This window comes from Heliconius melpomene, chromosome 17 (genome assembly GCF_056956725.1).
Source record: "Heliconius melpomene rosina isolate 202511_hmr_F chromosome 17, ASM5695672v1, whole genome shotgun sequence".
NCBI classification, from domain to species: domain Eukaryota; kingdom Metazoa; phylum Arthropoda; class Insecta; order Lepidoptera; family Nymphalidae; genus Heliconius; species Heliconius melpomene.
Window position 1 is genome coordinate 12,464,576 of NC_140405.1, and position 27,998 is coordinate 12,492,573.

The following is a 27,998-nucleotide window of genomic DNA, read 5'->3' on the forward strand; positions in this document are numbered from 1 at the left end:
TAAAATTGTTTTTAATGAACCTAATTTAAGTTGAATCCACCGTGGCACAGCGGCACACGTGTGCGACTGTAAACCCAACGGTCGTGGGTTCGTCTCGCAATTAAGGGAATGACTTTCGGGAATGGCTATTTCCTGACCCACTTACACGCGATATCAAGGCATAAGGAACATAATGTTGAGACACTCCGACTAGTGCACTATCTAATTTTTGAGACGTTGCATGTTGAACGATGGAAGGGTTATGTCTTGTTAATAGAACAAGAACATGGGAATAGGGCCATAACTTTTTTTAAGTGTGCGACTGTAAGCGCAACAGTTGTGGGTTCGATTTCTACTTGGGGGAAATACATGTTTAATATTTTCGTTTCCTCGCTCTGGTAACAAGGCTAAAACCGACGTTGACTTCGTCCACTCAACACGCAATGCCTCGAGAATTCAATGGAAAGTGTCCCCACTTTCCACGTCTTCATGGAAGTGTCCTAATAGGTAGCCCACACATAGCAGGTTAGGCACCCTGGACACAACGCAACCTGGACACCTAATGTTAAGACACTTCGTTCTCCATAAAAACATTTTTGTGCTCTTATTTTCCGTCGAGTTCTTAAGGCATTAGGGAGCTTTTAAAGGCAGAATTTGTCTCGTTACCAAGCAAGCGTTGAAAATATTAAATATTTCCTTCCTCGAAGTGGGAATCTAACCCTAAGTCGTCGTATTTACATTCGCACGCTTGTGCCCTGCGCCACAACGGCCTCACTACTGGACTATATTATTTATCCATATTATTAAATCAATCCTCAAAACAAATTCTCCATCAAACGCACTGGACAAATAAACAACTAAACAGTTTAAAATATAACAAAGTGACTCAGTAACAGTCAGTCGCGAAAGCGAGTCTATTTACAACTGAAGTAATTCGAACCAGTCGACCGAAGTGGCAACCGATGACTGACGCGACTTACGGGCTAATATAAAAAAAACTCTATAGAAATTATTTTTGTAGTGATTATAATATTAAAAATAGTAAAATAGTAAAAAGTATTTTTTTGTGTTTTTTTCTGTAGGCTGAATAAGTTACGATCTTGAATTAAGTGCGGCTAAGTTAAAAAGTCAGTCATTTTGATTTAAGTGCGTGTTTTTAATAATTTTATTTTTTTATCATCAATAAAAATAAATAACTTTTTAAAGTTGAATAGAAAGTAGTGAAAAAACGGAACAAATAATGAAAAGTTAATGGTACGTATTAAAAATAAAGAGAAAACATAAATGGCGTAGCTGTCAAATTTCGCGCGCTAAATTCTGTAAACAAACGTGACGACAGATAAACAAAACTTATAATGAACGTGTAGCTTTATATTATATTGTGTTTGCTTGCGATATTTAAAAATAATAAAATATTTATTAAATATATTAAGTATAGACAAATATTAAATACTTATATAAATAATTGACAATTGAAATTAATGTTTCTGTCACAAAGTGAAAACACATAAAATTAATTTTGTTAGTTAGCCAAAATGGAGAAATGGAGGCTTGCTAATTAAAGCGGCCAACTACGGCTTCTCTCCTTATCCACAATCTCGCATACATTAGAGTAGACAGAGAGAATCTAGTGTTAATACATTCCGTTCCCCCCTGCACCGCCAAGACATTGTGTGATTAGTGGTCAACGCTGCGCTATGTACCAGGGACATAAAATGTACCAGGACAAAAAATGTACCAGGGACATAAAATGAACATAATTTATTCACCAGAGTGGAAATCGAACACAAAACCGCCGTCACAAAACTGCCTGTTAGAATGCGTCTATAGGTACCTATTATAGGAAACTTATATTAGTTTATATGTGAACTACATCCGTAACAAATTTAGAGAGTAACGGATGTTAGATCAAAGAGATAAATTTATATTTCAGGGGAACTTAACTTAATTCGTTTTTTTTTAATAAAAATATCTATAAATTCTTACCATTTAAGATCAGTAGGAAAGTTTGCCTGTAACTAAGTAGGTATAATGGTTGCGTGTTCGATTTCTCTCGGGATAATAAACTATGTTCATTTTACCGGTCTGCCAAGATATAACACTCACAATATCTCGAAAACTGCTTAGAGTGTGAAACATAGTGCCTTAACACTAGTGAAGTGAGTGCTACAAAAAAATTGTTCAGTTGCCGCTCGTGTAAACTAATCATTTCCATTTCCTCGCTTCAGCAAAATAAACCGAGGCGTTGAGCTCCGCCACTCAAAACACAACATCACCAGAACTCGGCGAAAAGTAGGGAACTTTAGGTTCACAGATTCCATCTGTTTACCCTGCTATATGCGTAATATAGCGTGAAGCAAGGCTGCGGGCGACAACTAGTTTCTTATATAGTGGGCGTAGGAAATATATAAAATTAATTTGTTTACTAACGCAAATGCATTCAATGTCGCGTGAAGCGAACTTTATTTACGTTGCGGATGTTTTTTTTTTAATTTCATTTTTTCTGTCGAAGGTCAACATTTGTTATTCTGTGATTCTGTGGAGATTTTAAATTGATATTTAGCTTTTTGATATTTCATTCCCGATATATTTAATGGTGACGTCTAAACAAAGGATGTTAAAATAAATAAATATGGTATAAAGGTCTTTGCCTTTGCTAAAATTAAACGAGTGCGTCGAGAAAGTACGTAATGATGCGCCACTGTTGTTATCGCAAATTGGATATTTTTAATAAATTGTATTGTAATCTTTTTGCATATACATATATTCCAATGTAGAATGACGGAGAATTTGGGAACATATTCAATTTAATATTCTATATTTATAATTATTTTCTATAGTAAGTAATTTTCTATAGTAAAAGTATATTTTATATATAAAACTCGTGCATCCCTGAGTGATAGACAACGCACAACCAAAACTTCATAACGTAAAACGCTGAAATTTGTTGAATATATTAATGTGGAGTGAATAGAAGTACTAAAAAATATTTTCTTAAAGATTCTACAGAAACGAAAAAAACTAAATTTTATGTCTTCTAGTTCACACAAATGGCGCTACGGCCTCAGTTGGTTACAATATTGAATATTTAAGACAACTTATAATTATAACAGTATTTTCATGTTTAATGAAATGTTCGTAAATATAAAATAAGTATTACAGAATTAGAACTAAGAAATTTATAGTAAAAAATAGATTATTAGATTGTACTTATGTCTGTTTATAGTAAACATACTGCGTTTCAATCTAATCTACATACGAAGTAACAGACACGAGTGTCGTTCTCTAGAAATGGCCAAAAAAATGACATACAAATTTTTGGCACGACGCAAATGACGCATTTCGATGATAGATTTATGGGTTTCAACATTTTATTTATAATACCTGTGCTACTATTGTATAGCGTAATTTAAATAGTACTGAGGTGATTAACATTCTAAATATAGCAATTATATACATATCATATATATTTTTTAACTCTTAGTGCAAAATTGTTAGTTAATAAATCTAAACACAAATATTTCGTAGACAAACAACCATTCCCATTAAATCACTTTCGTTTCCCATTTGCTTTGCCCTAATTCTAGAAACATTGCGTGTTGAGGAGAACGGTGTTGTCTTAACTCTATGGTTTTAAGCCTCCTTTGCTTATCCTGCTCATTGCGGGATATAGTGGTAAATTAAAAAAATGCTATTGTATTTTTTTACAATAACAAAATATCAATTTATTATTAATTAATATATTATAGAAGTATCAAAGAATCGAAATATTCTATCGATATTAGCGAAAGCCATCACTATCTATACAAATGAACGAAAACGGATGCATTGACGTTACTATTTATAATTCCAAGGTGTATGTAAGTCAAGTGTAAGAAGAACGAGACCGAGTCTGTTCTCTGAATTTAAAGCAATCGAGATATTTCTATCCAATACAATGACGTTTTAGTTAATAAAACTGAAAGGAAATAACAATTACGATTGATTTATGTGAAATTATGATGGCGATGCGAGAAATTAGTATTAATTTCATTTCTTTATTTTAGCCTTTCGCTGTATCCCGCATATAGCAAAGTAGACATAGGCAACCTGGTGTTAGGACACTCGGTTCCCCTCCGTTCGGGTTGAGCACCAGAGTTCAAGCTGCTCTTGTTAGCAGAGAGAAGAAATGAAAATAACTCATTCCCCGACCTGGAATCAACCCACAACTGAGGCTTACCTTTACAGGGAGACAGTTTTATATGAAGATTTTAAATTCGTACATTAAACGTTAACTCTACTTGGGTAGGATGGTCCAAGTGACCATTGGAGTCCAAAATAGACATAGATAGATTGAAGGAGACTTTTATTTCAATGTTCAAAACACAGAACACAGAAACTGTAAACATAATTAATACCTATAGGCATATTCATAATAACTATAGGCATACTTATTTTAGCTTCACGCTGTATCCCGCATATAGCAGGATTAGCAGGGTAGGTAGAGGAAACCTAGTGTTAGGACACTCTTTTCCCTATTTTCTGCCAAATTCTTAAGGCATTGCACGTTGTATGACGGAACTCAACCATCGCGCATTGCCTCGTTGCCAGAGCAAGGAAATGTAAATATTTATTATTTTTACGAATATTAAATATCGAGTGGGAATCGAACCCACAACAGCCGCGCATACAATCACACGCTTGTGCTCTTGCACCACGACGGACCTTAATCATAATATTTTAACAAAAGCTTATTTTTAATGTTACCATCCATTTTACTTTGAGTTCATTATTTATATAATAATTTTTGGTGCAAATGAAATTACTTAAACAAAAGTGTAGTCAAAAATAAAACTTCGATTTGGCAGGAAACTGCAACGGGCAACGTGCTTTCGGTTGAAAACTGGAAATATTTGTTTCCGTTTGTTTTAAAAATACTTTGTAAGGGAGCTGTTGATAGAAGAACTTTACCTAATGTTATTTAAAAATACAGTTTTCATTAAAATATATAATACCACGTTGTTTAGAGGGTAGAAGAGTGTCTAAACACTAAGTTCTGAAAATTGAAATGATTAATGTTAGATAGTAAGTACATGAATATTCATGATATTTTTTTGAGCTTCGCGCTGTATACCGCAAAAACCAGGATAGGCAAAGGGAACCTATTATTAAGACACTCCGTCCTTATTAAGCCTATCATTCTCCTCTTTCTGTCGCATTCTTGAAGTATTGCATATTGAGAGGCGGAACTCAACGACTCTATTGCCTCGCTACAGAACGAGGAAATGAAAATATTAAATTTTTATTTCCCTCCAGTGGGAATAGAATGTTTAGACGAACGAACGTTTATCGAACGCGAAGAAAAACCTGTGGCTGAAAAAAATGATGTTTCCATAACTTTAGACCAGAAAGCTATAAAAAATTTAATAAAATTCTGAACTACTTTGATCTAAGAGATCCATTAGGTTTACATCTTTTATATTCCACTTCTGTGGGCACTTTATGGCTTATTTTTATTACTAACAAACACGATATGTCGAGGGTTATATCTACTCGTAGGTTTGATATTCAAATTCGGATTTTATATATATATTTATTTTATATATTATTCATTTTTACACCCAAATATATAAACAGAGACTTTCTCGGTGCAGTGAAACAGTGTGTCAGTTTACACGATGGTTCTAAGTAGGTTCGTTCGTAGGTTCGCCCAAGGTATAATAAAAAAAATGTAAATATTTTACATTTTTGTAGTGTTATTCTATACTTAGAAAAGAAAATATATTTTTTAAATAAACATTTGCCTTATGGATTACATGAAAACGATTAACGTGATGGAATGTAGCCTAAAGCCTTCCTCTATAAGTGGATACAATCTAAAATAATTATAAAAAAATGTTCAATTTCTGTAGTTCCTGAGATAAACGTGTTCAACTAAACAGACTTTATAACATTAATATAGGTGTATAAATATATTTGTTAAATAATATTGTTTAATTTTTCTCAATATGTAAAACAATATAAGTATAGGTACTACTGAATTCCTATAATTTATGTAACCTTTTATTACTATTTACGAAGCATATTATGGAAAATTTACTAAGAGCACATTATCAAACAATTATTTACGCTTCATAAATACATTAGAAACGTTAAAATATGCAAAATATCGCAAGCAGTCTTATAAAGCACACGTTTATGTGATGGTCTCTTGTTTGGTTATTAATAAAAATGAACAATTTAATAAAAAAAGTCATTATTTTAATTCATTAATTAAAGAAAAACAAATATTATTTAATATATTTCTGTTAAAGAAAAAGTCTCAATGATTATTTACAAATGATTTAAATAGATTTTTTTATAAAATATTTAATTTAAAAAGAAACTAGTATATAATCAATTTATAAATTAATATTTAATAATATCACAATTTCCGAACGCATTTGACATTGACAGCCCGCCATGTTCAACTTCTTCAAGCGGAAAGGCGGGAAAGCCGAATCGCCCGAGTGCTCCCGAAGTCAAACGAAAACGATCCCGACTGCGACGGTCGACTCCCGCGCAGCGCCATACGAAAATGACGCAACAAAAGAAAAATCCACACAAAAAGATGTAGTAAACCTCCTTTTACCTACCACTAATTACAATCAAAAGACAGGAGTCAGTGCCTTGTTACAAATAATGGGTAAACGCAAAAGAAACAAAAGAAAACGGGATAAATGTAGCGAACTTCGGGCCGATGTCACTCCTACGCCAGCTAAAAATAATCAAGACGCGGTCCAACCGTCCGACAATCCGGCCGACTTTGTGAAAGCTCTTGTGTTGCAAAAATACGGTAAACCCGATACTAAACAGCACGTGTCCAAAGTTTACGTTTCTAATGAACGCGAAGAGGAAGACAAGAAACATGCCGAAGCTTTACTTCGAGAAATAGCCAAAAGCATCGACTGTACGATTGACAAACTAAATGAGAAACAAATGGGCACTACTGACAGTAAATCTACTAAATCCGTATACGAAAACGTTGAAAATAATATAAATAGTTATAAAAATGATTTGAGAGGCGAATTGGATAAATTATTGCGTGAAGATGAGAAAAAAGAGGAAACAGCGGGTGCAGACTCTCCTGCCAATAGGAAGTCGAATTTGAAGCCACCACGCTCTGACAACGAAGGCTGTTCCGACGACGATAGATCCGACAATGGTAGAAAGAGAGTGACGTTTAAAAAACACATTATTTTCGATGATGGTGAACAGCAAACCGACGAAGAAGTGGGTTCGTCATTCGAATCTCTTACTTCTGAAGAAGCTGAGTATTTAGAAGACTTGCCAGATAATGATGAAATGTTAGGTGGTTATTTAGTTTCGAATAATGACAATAAAACTATTATAAATGTTTCTCAAAATGAACCTATAATAAAAGTTGAGTGTGTGGATGATTTACGACGTATATCAGGTGATAACAGTGATAGCGGTTTTATTGAAAGTGATAGGAACGAGTCAGGTGATGAAACATGTGATGTTAGAATTGAGAGTGGGGAGAGTGGGAGTGAGGAGGAGATTATAGAAGAAATAATCGAAGAAGTTGAAGAAGAAGAGGTTGAAGAAGAAAGCGACGTAGAAATAGTAGAAATAGACGAAAATGAAGAAAATTCGTAAGTACAAATGATATAAGTATTTTTTATATTATAAGTACTTTCTATATAAAAATGCATATTGAATAATAATTGCTAAAATATCGCTTTTATGTTGTATCTTTATATTACTTTTTAATTTCTCATAGTATTAAATTAATAAGAATAAAGTTAAGCAGTTTCATCTTTGGGTATTACGTAGTGTACCGACTTCAAATCCCGGCACTTCCTTTGTTTTGTACCATTCTTTTGTAATGGCAAAATAAACTTAAATAAGATCGAAAAACATTACAAGTTAAGTGACGAAACTCAACGCCACGCTTTGGCTTGTCACCAGAGTAAAGAAATTGTAATAATATAAATATAATTATTCCGCCAAATGAGAATCGAACTCTCCACCCTCGCGTCTACACCCCACTGCGACGCGACGACGTTAATTAAGTTCGACTTAATGATTTATAGAATTGTTAATTTGTTCCAAAGACGCACAGAGTGGTCACGAGTCATTTCTTGCGCAAAACATAGCGTCATTTCTTCGCATTAGAATAACTGACTCTAAAATTATCTAGAGGTACACATTCTTATGTTATAAAAGTGAAGAGTTTGTTTGGTTGCTAGTGGTAATCTCAGGAACTCCTAGTTCGAAAAAATAAATATAAAAAAATAAATAAAAATCTTATCGATTTAACCCTAACCCACTGTAGCTACTTGCGGTCAGAATTACCACAGCTGTTCACGCCGTTTCACGGACATGGAGGGGTAGGCAGAGGAAACTTGTGATCCTAGTGTTAAGAAACTCCGTTCCTATTGAGACATATCCGTTCCCCATTTTCCGCTAAATTCTAGAAGCATTGCGTGTTGAGTGGCAGAATTGAATTCCGCGCTTCTCCATGTTATCCCTGGTAACGAGGAAATGAAAATATTAAATATTCTTGGATCGGGAATCGAACCCACAACGTCTTTACATGTACCCTCTGCCTACTCTGCTATGTGCGGGATACGTGAAACGGGCGGGATATGTGCGGGATACGTGAAACTGAAATAAAATATGTATTGACACTATATTAAATACAATTTTACCGGTTTCTTGTTTTTTACAAATTATCTATTTTATCACTAGATTCAAAAAACAGACACCAATCAGAGTCACTTATCACTACATTCTCAGAAAAAAAATGTCATACTCATAATGCTATTTCCGGAGGTCACTTGTGGAATAGAATAATATGACTTACGTGACTGTAATTGCAAAGGTTGCGGGTTCGATGCCCATTTAGAGTAATAATTATCACTCTTGTGAATTAATTATAAGTATTTAGATATATCACGTGCATCTTCTATATACAAAGAATAGTTATTTCCATTCCACCACATTACTGTTATCTTATACGTAGGTTTCTGGAGTTGAACCTGTACCTATACTCTTGATATATATATTTATCGTTTATGTGCGTCATTGTATCTCCAGAACGGTCTACAGTGTGGGTCGTACCTACACTCCCTTTAAAGCCAAGGATAGAAGTTTGACGTGTTTGTAATCTAATTATTTTTGATTACTACAGATTTACTTTCCTAAAGAAAACTCTTATTTTTTTTATAGATATTAGTTTGTAGGTACTAGGTACATAATATGAAGATAGTTAGGTACAACGACTTTATCAATCGATATATGGGGCACTAGCGTTTCACTGTAAATGCTACAGGTTGTGAGTTTAATGGCCACTCGAGGAAATAAAATATTTTCATTTTCTCGATCTGGTAACGAGACAAAACGCGCCGTTGAGCCACTCAACACGCAATGCCTTCAGAAATCGGTGGAAAGTGGGAACGGAATGTCTTAACACTAGGCTCCCAATTTCCCTTTGTCTACCCTGCTGTGTGCGGAACACAGTGTAAACATGAAAAAATATTACATATCATCCCACGTCACCAAGCAGCCATAAAGAAAATATTTGTATGAAACCATAAATGTTTTACGATATTTATTAGAATATCTGCTGTAAAATAAGACTGTCGCCATAGTGGCACAGCGTCTGGCGTGATGGGTGGGGGGGTCGATTCCCACTCGGGAGACGTACGTTATAAGTAAAAATGTTGAACGGAGTGTATCAACACCAGATTCTCCCCACTGTACAGCAGATGCGAGTAAACAACGAATTCGTGATCATTTCCTAACAACGAAAAACGTGGGAAGTGCGTATTTACACACTGTATGGCAAAATTCCAAAATGCAGACAAAGAATTAGATTTAATACTATGAGTCATTGTTTTTACTAATATATTATAAATATTGAGCCATTGCACCAGGACGGTGCAGGGCCACAAGGGTGTGACAATGGTTGTGGGTTCGATTCCTACTCGGAGAGATGAACAATTTTACATTTTAATTTGCTTGGCCTTTAACCCTGAAGGGGTGAAATAGGGATTGAGAAATTGTATGAAAAAATCTTTAAATCGGCACCAATTTTTCTGACTCTTAAAAATATTTCATTGAACACTTTTTTCATGGTATATTAGAATTCATCCCTAAAGGTAGAAATACGTGGGAGAAGCCGCGCGTTTCCGCTAGTTTATTAATAAAATTCGTATCCACACCCACTTCCAAAGTATGTATGCCACGACCATACTTGCGTTTTCACTATATTTACATAGAAATTAAACTTGAATTTGAAACGCTCGGTTGAATACTGTTACTTTTGTTAAAAAAGTAAAACACATGTTCCTAAGTATTTGTGTAATGAAAATACATACATACATATATTAGCTTTATGTATGTTAATTAGTGTGTAAACATGCGAGGAATATGTTAACTGTCTAATGTTTTACAGTGGAGTGGAATTTTATGTGTGGGGAGCAAATTCGATGTTTTTTATAAGTAGGTAGCTATATGAAATTAAAAAAAGAATGTAATTTGACTATAAACACGACGATTGTAGGTTCGATTCCCATTTGATTATATTAAAATTATCGTCATTTCACCACTCTCTGGTAGATAAAACACGGAGTTGATTTCGGATATTCTTGAAAATTAAACTTTGATGTCGGAAATGAAAATGGGGTGTCCTATCACTATTTTCCATCTCTAAACAGCGTGAAGAAATATATAATAATTTTATGGATTTTATGTGCATTCTTACTGCCTTGTAACTAGTAGTGTCTTTACACTAGGTTTACCCTATCATGTTATATGCTAGCATGAATTTAGGTCGATGTGAACGTACTACAGCAAGTGACCTCAATATAAACTAAGTTTATAGTTCAGACCTAAATCAAAATAAACTTTCTAGATATAGACTAAACACACGCCTGAATTACGGCGTTGAATCCCGCCATTAGTGTCTCACAATTTCATGTTAAATAACATATTGTAAATAACATATAACTTTATCGAAGTTTCATATTGATACTAATTTTCTGTCTGGGGGACCCTGGGATATCAGTCTATAAATATAATTTTTTAGACTGAGATCACTTTTTAAATTCACAAATGTTAGTGTTTTAAGATGCTTCCCGTAGACCTACAATTACGAAATTTTAACTTTGTCGAATTTTATAAATTATACGTACCATTGACCTACCTACAATCGTGAAATTAGTACGGAACCCGCAGTGGGCAAGTCCAATCCGCACTTGGCCGGCTTTTTTCCCCAATGAATTTGAATATATTCAAAAACCAGAAGCACATAAAGATAGATTTGCGAAAACAAATTGGAATTTTATCGTTTCTTTAAAATAAACTTATAGGTATTTTATTAACGCATGTTCTACATCAGTTGAATTCTTGTTAAATAATATTTATAGAGGACTATATAAATTGGTTGTAGGTTCGATTTCCACCTGGAGTCATGAATTATGTCCATTGTTTAGCTATTAGAACAAAACAAAGTGCAGCTTCGCTACTCAATAGGCAATTTATTTAAAATTGACTTCGATATGAATCTCTTCCAGGAAGGATCTCGTCAGCCAAGAGAGCAGGTTCCAATCCCAGGTAGCTGCGTTGACTGAACTAGCTGACACAAGATGCGATGAGGCTGAACGCGCGAGGGAATTACTCGTCGCTTATAGAAAAGAAATTGAGGGGAAAGACCAGGAAATTGAACGTAAGCAAAAGTTTTATTTGTCCGCCTAGGATCGAATTATCGAGTAGAGTGCATCCGATGCATTAAACCTTTTTTGCCTATAATAAGCCATAATTTCCAAATGGCGGAAGATGTTTGCTTTAATCATGGGTCACACACTCTTGATCCACACCGGTTACCTTATAATATTCTCCTGTTTGCGTCTTAATAATTATGTATTAAGGTCTTCATAGCACAGCAGCGCAGCGCGTGTCTGTAAGAGCAACGGTTGCGAGTTCGATTTCCAACCAGGGGGATCATTTTTTGTCAGTTCCCAGCTTTGGCAAGGTAAATCATGGTAAAGCAAGCTAGAACGGAGTGTCTTGACACTAAGTTCCATCTATATCATTTAGGCATATGTGGAGAAAGAACTAATCTTTAGATTTTTATACTTTAAGACCCATGAAGCTATTCTTGAAGCATTTCAATTGATCCCACATGCAGTTTGCGAAATTGAAATATGGAGTGAAGTGGATTTAATATTAGTTTCTCTTTATCTATCCCAGCAAGGTCAATCGCAGATGTTCTGATGGCACTGCGTCATCATAGTCTAAACCTAATTTCATATCATTTTCTTTGTTCACATAAAAGTTTTAGTGATACATTACTCTCTTCTCCACAGTCTTCGCCTTTGTACAAAAAATATTGGTTTCGCACTGCAAAGTTCAGTTCAATTTTAGCCCATGTCCATCAACATCAAGTTAATATGAGATTAATTATGAGATAAGATGCGTATATGGGTCATAATCAGAAAAGTGGACATTTTCGAATTCGTAACGTAACTGATAAGTAACAACACTGATAATCTTTGTTACGAAACTGATGACATAAGGCATTATACACAACAAAATAAGAATATTATATCAATAAAACCATTGTTGTTTTTATTTAATGAGAAACAAATTAAAATTTTAAAGATTCAATCGTTGATTTAACAGATTATAAATGTAAGAAAACAACAAAGTGACAATGTTAACAATATAATAATGCTAGTTCGTAACGTAATAAACTTATATTTCTAAAGATCACAAAGTTAATGATAAAATTAAATCCACTTTAAAATATATCAAAATTTGAGTTGTTATCACTGGAATTAAGTTTAATTCTTTGTGAGTGTTTATTCCGCATATCTTCATATTGAATAGGATTGGTCTGTTTAAGACGTTCTCTATATATTTTATGTGTTTTAGCATTTGACATAGGAGCCATGACGCTTACTGAAAATAAAAAAAATATTTATCAATAGGTATTTAATAATATTTTATGTTTATTGTTTAGATCTTTAACAACGCTAGTACAGAACGTTTTTGTTTTTAAATAAAAGCCTCACCCGCTTAACCTACATATTTATTAATTCACTATCTCCAGAGAAAAAAATAGTAATTACAAAATCACAACTAATTTAAGGAAGAAAGTAAAAAATGTTTTTAAGTAAATCGGTTAAGCCGTTTCTGAGATAAGCGTGCACAAACACATTAGACAAACAAGCAAACAGGCAAAAAACTTAAAAATCATTATTTTTAGTTACTTTACGTCATCAAAAGTCACCAATTATTTTTTTCATATGCCAGCAATTTTTTTTTATATATATATCTTCCGATGGTAACGTAATTGTGAACTAGGCTTCATATTTTCTCAGTTTCGTTACGTAACGAAATGTAACAAAATTGAGAATGAAGTCTGAGAAATTCTAACCTTTTTAAATATTTGCTCATAAGCCACGTGTTGCATGTGCAAGCACTGAAGTTCTTTTTTTAGATTTTGTAAAAAGAAGCAAATAACATAAACAAGAAAACGAAATTATAGAATACTTACCAAAATAAAAGCCGTTTATAACCCTGAGATGTAATTTCACGCATTCCCTCTAAAACATTTGAACCCCTCTACTGCTGCGAGAACATTACTGGTTGTAGCTACGACAGCATTGACTTTTAGAATAATGGTGCCACAATAAAAACTAATATTAAATACCATTCAAAATAATTGCGTTCATATTTTAATTGTACGTTACTAGCCCTGAGTAACAAAAAAACAATATTTTGGGACAAATTTAATTAATTCATATATATTATTTATTAAATAATGTATCAATAAAAGTAATTCTATTTAATATTATGCATAAAGTAAAGTAATATAAACATACCTGAAATCAAATAAAACCATAAATATTCGTAACAAATCATTTTTTTAAAAAGTAAAGTGGTGAATGGGACACGAAAAATTGTATGGAAGCATTTTGAAAAGTTTTTTGCAACTAACAAAAAATACTATTATTAGCCATAATACATTTAAAATATTACAAAAATCTTTAAGTTAATAAGTAAATTTATCTTAAATGGCAAAATATTTAAATTATCTTTAAAATTGTATTTTTAAAACGCATTCAAAGTAGCGGGACAAGAAAAGACACAAAATGTACACTTTTTCTGATTATGACCCATATACTAGGAAAGAATAGAGGCCGTATGCCTATAACGCCATAGTTTTAATAATAAGAAAAGCGTGGCATTTAGAATATAGTACATTAAAGTAGAAAAAGGATTAAACACATGCTTTCAAGTATCAAATTGGTATCCAATACGAGCAATACTTGCAATACATGTCAAACCACGTTTTTTAACCGACTTCTGTAAGAAAAGGAGGTTATCAATTCGACTGTATTTTTTTTTATGTTTGTTACCTCGTAACTTTTGACTGGGTGAACCGATTTTTTAAAGTCGGTTAAAATGTGTATTACACATTTAATAACGAATCAAATTACAATTGATATCTATGAAATAATCAAGTATTCTCATGAAATCTACATCCTGGCTGGACGCCAGGGACCATTGAGAAATCAGTGTTTATGTTATTTATACAACAAGATACCATATGACTGAGTACCGTGTGTCTATTTAGAAGCGGTCTATTGTCGAGGTTACAGTTTCAAATCCCATATCAAGATTTCCAATTCCCGATTTCTGATACAGTGTGTGTTGAGTGGCGGAACTTGACGCTTTGCATCCTTACCTGAACAAGGAAAACGAAAATTTTAAATATTTTATTTCCTCGAGTGGGAGATCCCACAACCTGTCGCATTTACAATCGCACACGTGTGCCTCTACGCCACAACTCGCCTCAATTAACTTATAATTAGTCTGCCGATTTAAAACTTATCCCTATATTCATCATTTCAAAGAAAGGAGAAAGAAAAAACTATATATATATATATCACCACCTACGTGATGTACCTACTCTCGTACAAGGAATTAACACTGACTTCACTTCAAATGACATGACTGACATGACTTAAATTTTGCCAAAACTTAAAAGGGTAATTACAATTGCAATAAACAAAGTGAATCTTCCTCTTGGCTACTTCATACAATAGGTACATTGTTCTTCAAACTGTCACACGCTAACGCTACCTTGGAATTACCAAAATAACTTTGAAATATTTTAATATATAAATATATTTTCTTATCATTTTGTATTTCCTTATGTCTTGGGCTGTAGGCAAAAAAAACACCTTCAAGATTATACTTGTTGCTTATTAACTCCAACGGAAGCAGAAGGGTGTTATAAGTTTAAGGTATCCGTGTATGTGTATGTCTGTGTCATCGTAGCTCCCAAACGAACAAATCGATTGTGATCTAGTTTATTTTGTTCCCTATTAAGTTACCTATTACTGTTACCTATTACCGTTAAACTAGTAGGTACCTTGTAACCATAAAAAAAACTTGTAATTAATCCTATATTTTTTGTGTTTTCAGAACTTAAAAATGATTTAGCTGCTGCCTACAAGGAATCGGAATTGGTGAGGCAGAGGAGTCGATCCTTGGAAGAAGAACTCGCCGCAGCCAGACGCTGTTCTGCCGACTTGGCTGACCAGTTACAAAGGAGGATAGGTATATTTTACTATAACATATTATATTTATATTTAGCTTCACGCTGTATCACGCATACAGCAAGGTCGATAGTATGTAGTGTTTAGGCACCCCGTCCCCAAGTACAGCTTTATTTTTGAGGTATTTCATTTTGAGTGGTGGGACTCAACGCCGCGTTTTATCTACACCAAAGCGAGTAAATAAAATAATTCGTTACCCCTAATGGGAATCGAAACCCTAATCATCGTGTTTACAGTAAGATTCTGTGCCTTTGCCCCACAGCTAACTAACCAACCAGTAGTTCTTGAGATTAACGCGCACGATTAATTTTATTTTACTTTGATGTTTTACAGAGGATGCCATCAAAAATCTTAGATCAGAACTCAAAGATGCTGATGCACGTCGAGCTGAACTGGAGGCAAGAGTGCAAATTTTGGAAAAGGATAAAGAGAGGCTGGAGCTCGAGAAGTTACAGCAAGAGGAGAAGGCTAAAGAGGTAAGAAGATGGATAATGACACAGTGAAGTGCAATTTGGTTTGGTTATAAAGATTTTTTTTACAACAATATTTTTTTATAAAAACAATAATTTATCTTCATTCACATTGGAACTTTGTGGTGTGCCACTAATCTGACTAGTAGACTGTTGTTAGAGAATAAATTGTTGTTTTTTTTGTTGATGATCATTACCATCATCATCATCGTTAGAAATATGTCAACAATGACCTTCAACTCCCAGGCCCTAGCGCTAGCGGAAGCGGACACAACAAAGTGGCGTCAGGCGCACGAGTCAGCGCGTTCGCAGGCGGCCGCGCGCGCCGAGCGCATACTCACCGACTGCGAGTGGAAGATGAGGGAGCTGGAGAAGAGGGCCAGAGACGCAGAGAAGGAGAAGAGGGAGGTGAGCGTTTATATTAGATTGTTATTAGCTTACTTCTGTATTCGGTACATAGCAGGGTAGGCAGAGGGAACCTAGGAATATAGTGTTGCACTCGTTCTCCACTTTCCACCAAATTCTCGAGGTGTTGCGTGTTGAGTGGTGTCACTGAACGCCGCGCTTTTTTCTGAAGAAGCGTAAATATAAGCGAAGAAGTGTAAATATTAAATATTTCATTTCTCTGAGAGGGGATCGACGACGGCCTCGACTCGACGTACAAAAGATACCTTACCACGTAAAAATTAACGTTAAAGTTAAGTTCGTCTTAAATATTACAGTCTAAATAATATGTGCCAAATGATCAACAATTAGTACATATTATTTATTGGATGTAAATTAAATGATAATTGTTTGGGATGTTTAACAATGTTTAAATAGAATCTGAATGTTCGTCTTTTCGGAGTGGTGAATAAAAATAATTAATGCCCCCGAACGGAAAATCGCAAAACGAAATCTTTGATTTCATCGCACAATGATACTCAAATAATATTACAATTTATTTATTTACAGCTGCCGTAGTACAGCGGCATAGCTTTTTATATAAACACAGTTGTCAGTTGAATTTTAACACAAAACTATTTCTCATTCTCCAGCTTACAGAATCATTGGAGGCACTCAAATCAGCACCACCCTCTGCCTCTCACATCGCTGAACTACAGCAACTAAGAGGTCTTGCATCAGAACAGCAGAGATCAGTTCAGTCTCTCACTCTACAGCTACAGAAGGTAGAGACGAGAGAAGAATCACTTAAGTTGGAGATACACAGGTTGAAGGATTTGCTGGAGAAAGAAGAAAGAGTTAGGCAGGATAGAGAGGATCAGCATTTACAGGTGAGAGTGGGTTTTGTTTGTTAATATTACGCGAAATGGTTTCAGTGAAGTTATCCGTCGTTAGTTAGTCTACCAGTTGACCAGTCATTAAGGTAATCAATGTTTTAATAAAATATAAAAATCAAATTTAAATAAAATTCATATGAGCTGACAAATACAAAATTAACAGAAACAAAATATGTGGCGCACCGCGCAGTAGAACAACGTGTGACCGTAGACGTGACGATTTTTTGGTGGATTGTTGGACTAAGTGAAATAAATTAATACGAACAAACTAAATCTTTCCCTATATTATATTTATAACTAGCGACCCTATTGCGGCTTCGCCCGCTTTTACTACTGGATTATTCATATAATGTATGTTTGCAAAGCACTTAAGATAATGTGAAAATTAATTAAACCCGTATTTTCGTGGTTTCAATAAGGATTTTCCAATTGTTTTACACAGCAAGGATTTTTTAGTAGGTACCGTAATTTTAAATCTGTGCTACTAATCTTTTCAAGTACTTATTAAAATATATTTAAATTACTATTTTTAGATAGTTAAATGACATTAAATAATACATTCAACTCGAATCATCCAATACATGCAAACGCATCTAAATCTTCGTTGCTATAAAGGCAGGCGGGTTTTTTTTTTCGAGCTTGTGGTTAATGCTGAAGAGGGTATTCTGTCCCTGATGAAAAGCAAGCACTACGTGGCTGCCTGTGACGAAAATTAAATAGAATGCATCGGCCGGGAATTGAACCCGGGCTGCCCGCGTGGCGTTCGAGCATTCTACCACTGAACCACCGATGCGTGTAAGGCAGGCGGGCGCGGCGGACTCGCTTGTATAAGCATAACGTCGCGAGGCGCGTTTCGCAGCAAGGATTTTTTGATATTGTAACAACTTCTAAAGTACTTATTAAAATGAAAAACTGAAAAGACAGTTTTGATCTACATTAAATGGCCAACGTAACTAATATACTTATTTATATGCTGAGAGTAAGGGATAAGTGAAACTTGACTCGATACAGTTGATGTGTGAACGGCGTGATGTGTCAATAATTAAATGCGTTTTTCTCTAAAACTATTCGCAATTTCGAAATAGTTTAAAAAGCAAATTTTATTTTCGTTTAACGTAGAAATTTAATAAAGTATTTTAAAGGATAAGGATTAATACCATTATGGAAAAATATCCCTCACAATAAAAAATATATTGAAATTACTATTTTTAGACAGAAATATGATCACTACACGTTATTCTTAAAAGATACGAATATACCATCGCGGACTTTTTTGTAGATCTTATTAAGAGGAACAATACTCCAGTACATTATTTTCATGTAGTATTTACCATTAAAGCAGCGCATGCGCCGAAGTGTCTCAGTGGGTAGGACTTTATACAAATTTATCGTATTTATGTTAATTTACATAAGAATGTACAAATAATAAACTATATATAAACTTTCCCTGAGAAATACTCGATCTAATGGTGAAAACCGCATCCAAGTCCGTTGGGTGGTTTAGAAGAAGAAGAGTTAGAAAGTTCAGACAGACACAAAAACCGACTTTGTTTTATAAGATATAGGATTATCAACATAATAAAATGATATTTCTAGAACGTGTCAGCGGCAACATTCTGTGTTATATGCGATATATTGCGTGAAGCTAAACAGACCTAATTATTCATAAGTCATTTAATATTTATAACTATCTACATAATGCATTAATATCTGTGGACTATCGCAGGCTATAAGCCGCCTCGAGCACCAACACACCGCCAGCATAGACGCGCTCAAAGCCGAGCACGCGAGCGCGCTGTCGGCGGCGGCGGCGTCGCGGGCCCTGCTCGAGCGCACGCTGGCCGAGCGCAGCCGCACCGCGCTCGCCGCCCTGCGCGCCGACTCCGAGCGCGAGGCCAAGAACGCCGAGCGGAAATTGCGGGAGCTGGGGACGAGGGTAATCGGTTTTTTTTAACTTCACACTGTATCCAGCACACAGCAGAGTAAGCAGAGAGAACCTTGTGTTAAGACACTCCACTTCCTTCTTTCTGCCGAATTCTGGAGGAATTGTGAGTTAAGTGACGGAACTCACCACCGCCCTTTAGCTCGACACCTGAGCGAAAAAATGGAAATATTAATTTAAATAAATATTTCATTTCTTCGAATGGGGAATTTGCTCTACTTTGAAAAACTTATTTCATAATCTCTTAAATATATTTCATAATTTATTTTGAACGATAGGCTGCTACGGTAGGTAGCTCTTGTGTTAAGACTAGACTCGCTCTGTCTTTCCTGCTTTATGCGGGATACAGCTAAAATTATTTTTTTCACTTACAGTTTGAAAACCTAAAAGAGGTGCTGGCATCAAAGGAATCTCAATTCGAATCCGCTATCGCCGAGGCCCACAGCAAGGCCGACTGGGACATCCTGCAGCTACGACACTTGTTGGACAAAGCTGATATTAATTACGCTAACAACATCGACGCTATGAACGAGAGATTTGAAAATGAAAAAGGTAACATCCGTTTATACCGATTTTTGTAAATCTAAATTTATCTTAAGCGTGAAGCGTCTAAACAAACCAAAAGCAATAGAAAACGGCATCTCAAGATCGATCTCACAAATGAGAGCTATTTATCAATACAGGCCTAAGTTTTTTGCTTGATACCCAAATTCGAAAGTTGAATGGCGCAACTCAACGCCCAATTTTGACTATTACAGTTGGGAATAGAAAAAAAAAATCTTAACATTCCCCACTCCATGGGGGCCTGAGTGTGTTAATATCAGGTTCCCTCTGCCTACCCTACTATATATTTCTTAATTACGTAAAGCTAATGAAAAAATATAAAACAATATACAAATTCCAGAACAAATAATAGAAGAATGGTCAGAGAAATTAAAAGAAGTAGAAGAAAGAGAACGAACAGCAGCAACCGAAGCGAAGAAACTTTTAGAATCTACCAGACTTCATCTCATCGCTGAGAAGAATGACCAAATTAATAAACTTAAAGAAAAACATCGGCAAGAGATGGGTAAGTTTAAACAGCAGGGTTTCTGTGTGCTAGACACAGGACAGGACACGGCGTGAAGCTGGTTTTTTTTAATTCTTTTTTCTTTTAGACGACCAATGGGACAGATTCATGTCGGACAAAGAAGATTGTCTCGAACGTATGAAGAGGGAATGTCGGCAAGAGGGCGACGAGCAACGAGCTAACCATGAAGTACAGCTTTTGGAGGAAATAAAAGGTATAATATTATTTTGAGCCAGCAATCTTTAAGCCAGTTTTGGCGTAGGGCACAAGCATGCAACTGTTAACGCAACAGGTTATGGGTTCCATTCTCACTTGAGGAAATTAAAAATGCTATATTTTCATTTCCTTGCCTTGGTAACGAGGTATCATCCGGCGTTGAGCTCCGCGCCTCAACACGTAATGCCTCCAGAATACATCGTGACCCTTACACGCAATAGCTTGTTCTGCTCTTGCTCGTACGCTCGGTTCAGGTGGAACGTGACAATGAGTCATGCTTTTTCGTGCGTGCAGCCGGCGTTCATCGATTTATAAGACGTTATCACGTCAAAAAATACATTTTTTTAATCCATATAAGATATATTGTATAATATATATACAATATACCGTATGAACACATATGAATAAATACTTTTGTACACATTATACAAATATTTTACAGACAATTACCTCTGTAAAATGTTTGTATAATGGATTTTGTTTAATGCAGTGCAGTGTTAAATGCAGTTTGTTTAATCCATTAGGATTAATCTATTATCTAACTAACCACTAAAATAATATATCTAAGTAACAGCTAGACAGTTGTAAATATTTTTTATTACTTTTTTCTAGAACTAAAATCACAGATAGAATCAAAATCGTTAGATTATGAGGAACTATCAAATAAAACAGCGGCTTGCGGTAGAACGTTGGCTGTCACTGAACAAGAGTTGAGGTAAGAAAAGAAAACTGCATGCTTTTTGTTTTTATAACTGTCAAAGATTGATGCTATGGAAATTATAAAAAAATCTGAATTCTAATATCTTTGAAGTATTATTTGCACATTTAAAAGTTGAAAGAAAAAAGTAATAATGAAATAATATATTTATTGGCACCATATATATTTATTAACAATATCTTAGCAAATACGTGCAATGGGTTGTGGGTTCCATTTCCACTTTAGTAGCGCTTATGTTTGAAATATCTTCAGTTTTCAAATCGCATCTTCACCAAGGGCCTCTCAATATGTTATATTTAAAGAGCATAGTATTTAACAATAAGAAAGGTTAAAAAATATATTTTTTAAAATTTTATTTTTAAATAATCAGTTTTCTTATAATTTCCATAGTACTTTCTCACTGTTATCTAACCACCATTCCTACCTCCAATTAAAATTGGTAGCTAAGTTCGTCCAGATTTTTAAATTAAATAAAAATAATCAATAAAACAAAAATAACTTAAACAAAAGTGTGTTTTTACTAAAATAAAAAAAAACTATGAAAAAAATATTGTCTTTTGGAACTATTTGGCTACCAAGAATGCATGACAAAATTTCATTTCATACATTACTAATTATTAAATGTGGAAACGTATTATAAAAATTAATTGGATTTCTGAAAAAAACGTACTTACAAGTTATAGCGTTCTATATCTTTCTATTATATAAAGAGAGAAAAGGACAAATGACAGATACACATTAAAACTAATACAGATTGATAATATATGATAATATATATTATCGTGTTGTTTTACAATAATTTTATAATTTATTTTTAAGTGCGTTTCTTGTTATAAATCCATTAATACTGTATAAAATTCACAAAACACATCACCGTGTACTTCACATTTATATCACATGAGTCCAAAAGGCAGTATTTTTAGCGACTGTATTCAGTACTTGATATAATAATATAAAATGTCAATTTATAATTTTTATCATTGTAATTTAATATTTACAATTAAATATATATCTAATATTAATATAAGCTATGCATAGAAGACAAAACATATTTTAAAAAACTAAAGTATTAAAACTTTAATAATTAATATGATTTTTTTTTATGTTAAATTATTTTTTGATTTCCTTATTTTTTTAAATATTTACTTTTCCAAATTTAAATATATCGAAAATTATTAATTATATTAAATAAATATTTGCTGTATTATTTTAATATCGTATGTGTACACAATATTTAAAGAGCACAAAAATGCACATAGCACAAAACCTTCATTTTAGAAAAAACTTAGTTATAAGTCATTGAGGCCATGTAGCGTATTGGGACCGTATCTGACTGCTTAGTGAGTGGCTACCTATTCGGGGGAATGAAAGTGCGGCCTTGTGTTCCGCCACTTAACGTGGAATGTCTTGAATTCAAGAAGAGGAGAACGGAGTGTTATTACATCAGGATCTGTCTATCTTTACGGGGAATAAAGCATAAAGCAGAATAAAATAAGATTCCATACTCTACTTTCTAGCAATATATAGAGGCGGTTGTGAACTTCATCTAAATGAAGGATTAAATAAATATATCCGTCAATTGTACTCTAACTTTAATTATGCGCTCGGTTAAGAACATGCCAACTGTGTCACAATCAAGTCAGTTATATATTTTTATTATTACTTTTCTACTGACGTAAGAATGGCCAACCTAGTCTAGTAATACTTCGTTAATAACTATAGATTTTTTGAAAATATTATGTATAGAGTGGCGGAACCCAACGCTGCGCTTTATGTTGTCAGACTCTTAAATGAAAATAATTTATATGTATTCATGAATGATAAATAGACCCATTCATTAAGTATATGTGCAAAATGCCTCAAAGAAGACGAATTAAGAAATACTACATATTACATTAAAAAAATCTATCAAAATAATTATTATTGTACAGTAAACGATGGATAGCTGCCCCTTGTGTCTGCGCTCTCTTTTCTCTTCGCCTCGCCTTCATACTGCTACTAGTACTCGCTGGTCTTCTATATATTCGAAATAAACGGAAATACACATGAATATGAAGAAATTATAGTATAGTAAATTGCATTTTAAAATAGAATATGTATGTCGAATATTTGTAGTCATTTTTATTTATTTTAATATATTTACATATATTTTATTTGTTCGTTAAATATAATTTTAAACAAGCTCAACTAACTTAAACATAACATGTATTATTAGATTTATATAGGAATAAGAAAATTATGAATTGTATATCTAAAAGTAAATTAATATTAATATACTGCCTATTTGGACTGATGTTTATAAATCATATACACATTACAAATATAAATATGTTCATTTATTTTATCTATGTCAAACATTTCATATTCTAGTCATTTTTTTATCTGTACAAAAATGAAGGCGACAGTGACTATGATGACAGTTTTAAAAACATTTTATAACTAAAAATAAAGAATATTTTCGTTTTATTATTAAATGTTTAGAAAAAAGAATAGAAGAAACCTTCACTTTTGTATGAATTAAAAAATATTCATTTATTATCATTTTTATAACTAAATATAATTATGGCTTACTTAATTATTCAAAATTGCTCAATTCTAACGCTTGTCATGTCATTGTTTTTTTTAATAAAATTATTTGACATTTCTTTGTTTTTTTTTAATATTTAATCAAAACTGTCTTGTAATTTATAAGTCTTTTGAAAATATTAAAATAAAAAAATATATAGACATTTCTACTATATCCTTATACCATTTTACTGTACCTACAATTTAAAATATGTTTTTATATAGTAAAAGCTATACTAGATTAGTACTATAAATAGTATATTTTGACAAAAACAAACACATTATTCCAAAAACACAATAAGCACACAAAACTCATAACTTCTATTTTATTTAACCCTTGCCCTTAACTAACAAAGAGAAGCGTTGGTGAGAGAGAAAGAGTTGAGAGAGAAGAGAGAAGAAGATGGTACAAAATTAAAACATATCCAAAAGTTGTCGACCGAACAAATCGAGCATTTGACTAGAAAATGTGCGTGCTTAAGGAAACTGTAAGTATCTAGTTATTTAATTTTAATAGTAGAAGTTTAAGCTTTAACTGCTTTATAGTTGAATTAATTTTAAATATTTTTATTATAATATACTAGCTTTTAAATTGTGATATTGTATTTTTAAACATAATGTTTTATCCAAAAAAAAACATTCCTGTGACACTATAAGTAAAATAATTCTAATATGGCTTAATTTGAAGTCAAAAGCATTAATTTTTTATCTTATTTTCGTTTAAAACATATCAATATAAAAGTAATGATAACGTACCTAATAAACGCAGTAATACAACGTTTGACTACAAACACGATGACTGTAGTTCAAATCCACACTTATGAATTAGTATGATTTAACTGATATGGTGTCCCAAAGCCGGGCAGAAAGCGAAAACCTGTATGTGAGTGTCAAACTAGGTTCTCTCTGTCCACCCTACTATATGCGGGAAACAGCGTAAAGTTAAAAATAATATTAACTTTATAAAAAAAAATAGTCTAGCTAAAAATATATATGAAGCCAGTCGTGGCGCAGGGAAGCAAGTGTGTACTGTAAGAGGGTTGTGGGTTCGATCCCAACAACTCGAAGAAATTTCATTTCTTCGCTCTGATGTCGAGGCAAACCGCCACCCAAGCAATGCCTCCGGCGGAATCTCATCAACTCATCCTGCTGTAGTAGTAGTGTAGTGGTTTTTTTTGTATTTTAAAAAATATATATTTTCATTTAGTTTCGACGACATGCGCGCTCGTCTCGCGGCTAGAGAACGATCCGCAGAGCAAGAAGTGCGTCTTAGGGATAAGGAACTGCACCATTTGAGAGCTGAAGTTGCGAGACTTACTAAATTATTGATGGAACAAAAGTAAGTAGTATATTTACTGTGTACAGTTAACACGCAAATTAAAAAAACGTATACTAATATTATAAATAGGCAGAGAGCATAATAGGCAGGGAGCCTAGTGTAGAGGGCTACATGCGGAATGCCTACCCTGCTACATGCGGAATACATCGAGAAGCTAATTTTTCTTTATTTTTTTAAAAATTGTGTGTTATTAAACAAACCTACCCATTTATTAATAGACTGAATAAAAATATATTTCGTTTGCTGATAATATTTACTATATGAACTTTAAAATTATGATTGTAATTTGCATTTACCAATAAATTATGACTAAATGAACAGATGAATGTCGTAAGAGTGCGTATGTTTAATTGTTTGTCTGTAAATTTTTAAAAACAACCATTTATCATATCGAAATTATTTTAATAAGATATAATCCTTAACAAATCGTCCATAGAAATTGGTTCAATGGTTTTAGAGATATTGGTATGGCATCCACATACATATTTCTGGAGGGTATTTGTGTCTTATATTATTATGTACTTGGGTAGTTAACAAGTATTTAAATACATATACATACATAGATTTACGCTTTGTCCCCAGCTCGGTAGTCAACAAGTAACAAGTATTTAATTTCAATTTATTTTTTAAGTAAGTGCCCTTATGTCAGTCATGAATATATTATTTCCAGTACTCCTAAATCTGGCCTCGGTGCTCGCACGCGCGCGGACGGATGTGAGACAACTCCTCAAGATGAATCTTTTTTATCCAAAACAGAGCCTCAAGCGTCTAATGTGCAACCAAATGCGCCACGACGGAAAGGTAAAAAGATTTAAAAGAAATTAACAACTTATGATTTTATTTATTGTAAAATTATTAATAATTTTGTTTTAGTTTAAGATAACGTAACTTGCTTATTAAAACATAATAACATTTTATCCTTTTACACCTTATTGTAGGAATGTCATGAAGAATTATACTATATACATTATTCCTATTATGTACATTATGTCCTCCAAATAGTAAGAAGAACCTAATGTTAAGTAACCACAGTCACATTTGTTGAGTGCCGTAGAGAGCGGGGACATGAAAATAGATAGAGATTAAATTTATAATGAATCCTGGAATATGTTTAAGTAAATAAGGATATAAAAAATATTATCATTACTATAAATTTTCGTACAGGCGGAACCCTTCGCACACCGGAACTAGCACGTAAGCGCCCGACTTTACCCGAACTGCAACCACTTCCGCCGGAAGCGAAGCGAAACAACATGGAGTTCGAACATGGCCGACGACGCGCCAAGAGCGTGGACCTGCCGGCCGTGCAAGTTCCTGTGAGAATTAAACAGTTGGAAGAGAGGAGAGATAAATAAGGAGTATGTAGAAAGTATTTATGTTAACTGTATACGGCTATTTTTTGTCTCTCCTAATATTTTTTTATTGATTATGGCAACATAAAACATTAGTATATTTTTTTATAGATGCAACTGTTTGTATGTCTAGAATTTATTAAATACAGATTGCATAGTAAATTTGGGTACAATTTAAACTATAAATTTAACACAATTCGCTCTTGTTAGAAACTTATTTTTGAAATAAACGATTGACTTCAACATCTACAATGTACTCAGAGAGACGAAATAACACAAATAGCTTATTTTATATTAAAAAAATCAACTCGTAAGTTGTAGGTCTCTTGATGACGAAGATTATGATAATTTATCTATTCACATTAAAATGTGCCATAGCTGTATTTGGACGAAACTTGTACTTTATACTCTTTTGTATTCAAATTATCTATGGAAATTAGAAAGTGACATTTACCGAAGTAAAGGGTATAAAAGTGCACATATGTTTTAATGTTAAGGCAATATTTACCTAATAAGCTTAGAAATGCTATAAATAATAAATATTTATTATGGTATAAACACTACTATTATTAATAATCTGTAACTGTTTTTTTTACAGCACATTTTGATATTTATTGATATTATTATTTTCTACTATACATTATTTAACGATACGCAAGATCCTTTTTTTTTAAATATAGAAATACTGTAATTTGCTATTTTTGGATAGCACAATTTTATTTAACTCATTATAGTCGAATATTTTTTTTTAGAAGTGTTTTTTTTTGTAATAGTGCTGTTTTAAAGCTGCCACTTCTTGCCAGAAAGTAGGAGAGATAATACAATAACAGTAAATTAAGTATATTTATATTATAAAGATTAAGTTCTAGCACATTTGTATATGAAAAACTTAAACAAAGAAACAAGAAATGCAAAAAAATGTCCGGACTATAGTTTTTAATTCTTTGTGCAATAATAATATATAAATAAAGAATGTCATAAGATAAAGTTGTATTTATTCATATAATTTTGATGTAAATATTACAATTTTCATAATAAAATCTTTTAAATATATATTTTTTTCTTTTTTATATGCCGTTTTGTTCCTCACTTTCCATCCAACTTGAGTCCATACTTGAGTGTTGATTTTTATCCATACGTTACTACGTGAACATCTACTACAAAAATACTACTAAACGTTGAAAATATATGACTGACTGTGTGCCTCAACGTCTTAACAAAGTCGTCGTCGTCTTAACAAATGGCGTTTTATTTTAAAACGATAATTTTATTATTTATTTTGTTGAAAAAATCACTTTTTAATTTTTGGCAAATCTTCCAACTCTCTTTTGTTTAATAACTTATAATTTATACTCAAGAATAAAAAAAGAAAGATATGCAAAAAAATATTAAATTTAAAAGATTTGTGTCCGTTTACGTGCTTAAATAAATTATAATTACTCCTTACTTTT

At 33.2% G+C, this 27,998-nt stretch overlaps 1 protein-coding gene across 2 annotated transcripts; it reads left to right on the top strand.

Annotated features, from left to right (window-relative positions):
- The first annotated feature begins 915 nt into the window (after positions 1-915).
- LOC146530345 (uncharacterized) lies at positions 916-27,600 on the top strand. Of its 2 annotated transcripts, XM_085199966.1 has the most exons (16): positions 918-1,233; positions 6,415-7,613; positions 11,541-11,692; positions 15,463-15,597; positions 15,930-16,072; positions 16,313-16,474; positions 17,104-17,340; positions 19,073-19,282; positions 19,663-19,840; positions 20,193-20,357; positions 20,446-20,571; positions 21,186-21,288; positions 24,213-24,344; positions 25,064-25,195; positions 25,866-25,996; positions 26,360-27,600. In XM_085199966.1, the coding sequence occupies exons 1-16, from the start codon at positions 1,231-1,233 to the stop codon at positions 26,548-26,550; spliced, it is 3,399 nt and encodes a 1,132-aa protein (XP_085056092.1). In that variant the 5' UTR covers positions 918-1,230; the 3' UTR covers positions 26,551-27,600. The 2 variants fall into 2 exon arrangements, with proteins under 2 accessions (XP_085056094.1, XP_085056092.1); XM_085199968.1 differs by lacking the exons at positions 24,213-24,344; positions 25,064-25,195; positions 25,866-25,996; positions 26,360-27,600 and adding an exon at positions 23,223-23,719 and having other exon boundaries at positions 916-1,233.
- Positions 27,601-27,998: the final 398 nt, after the last annotated feature.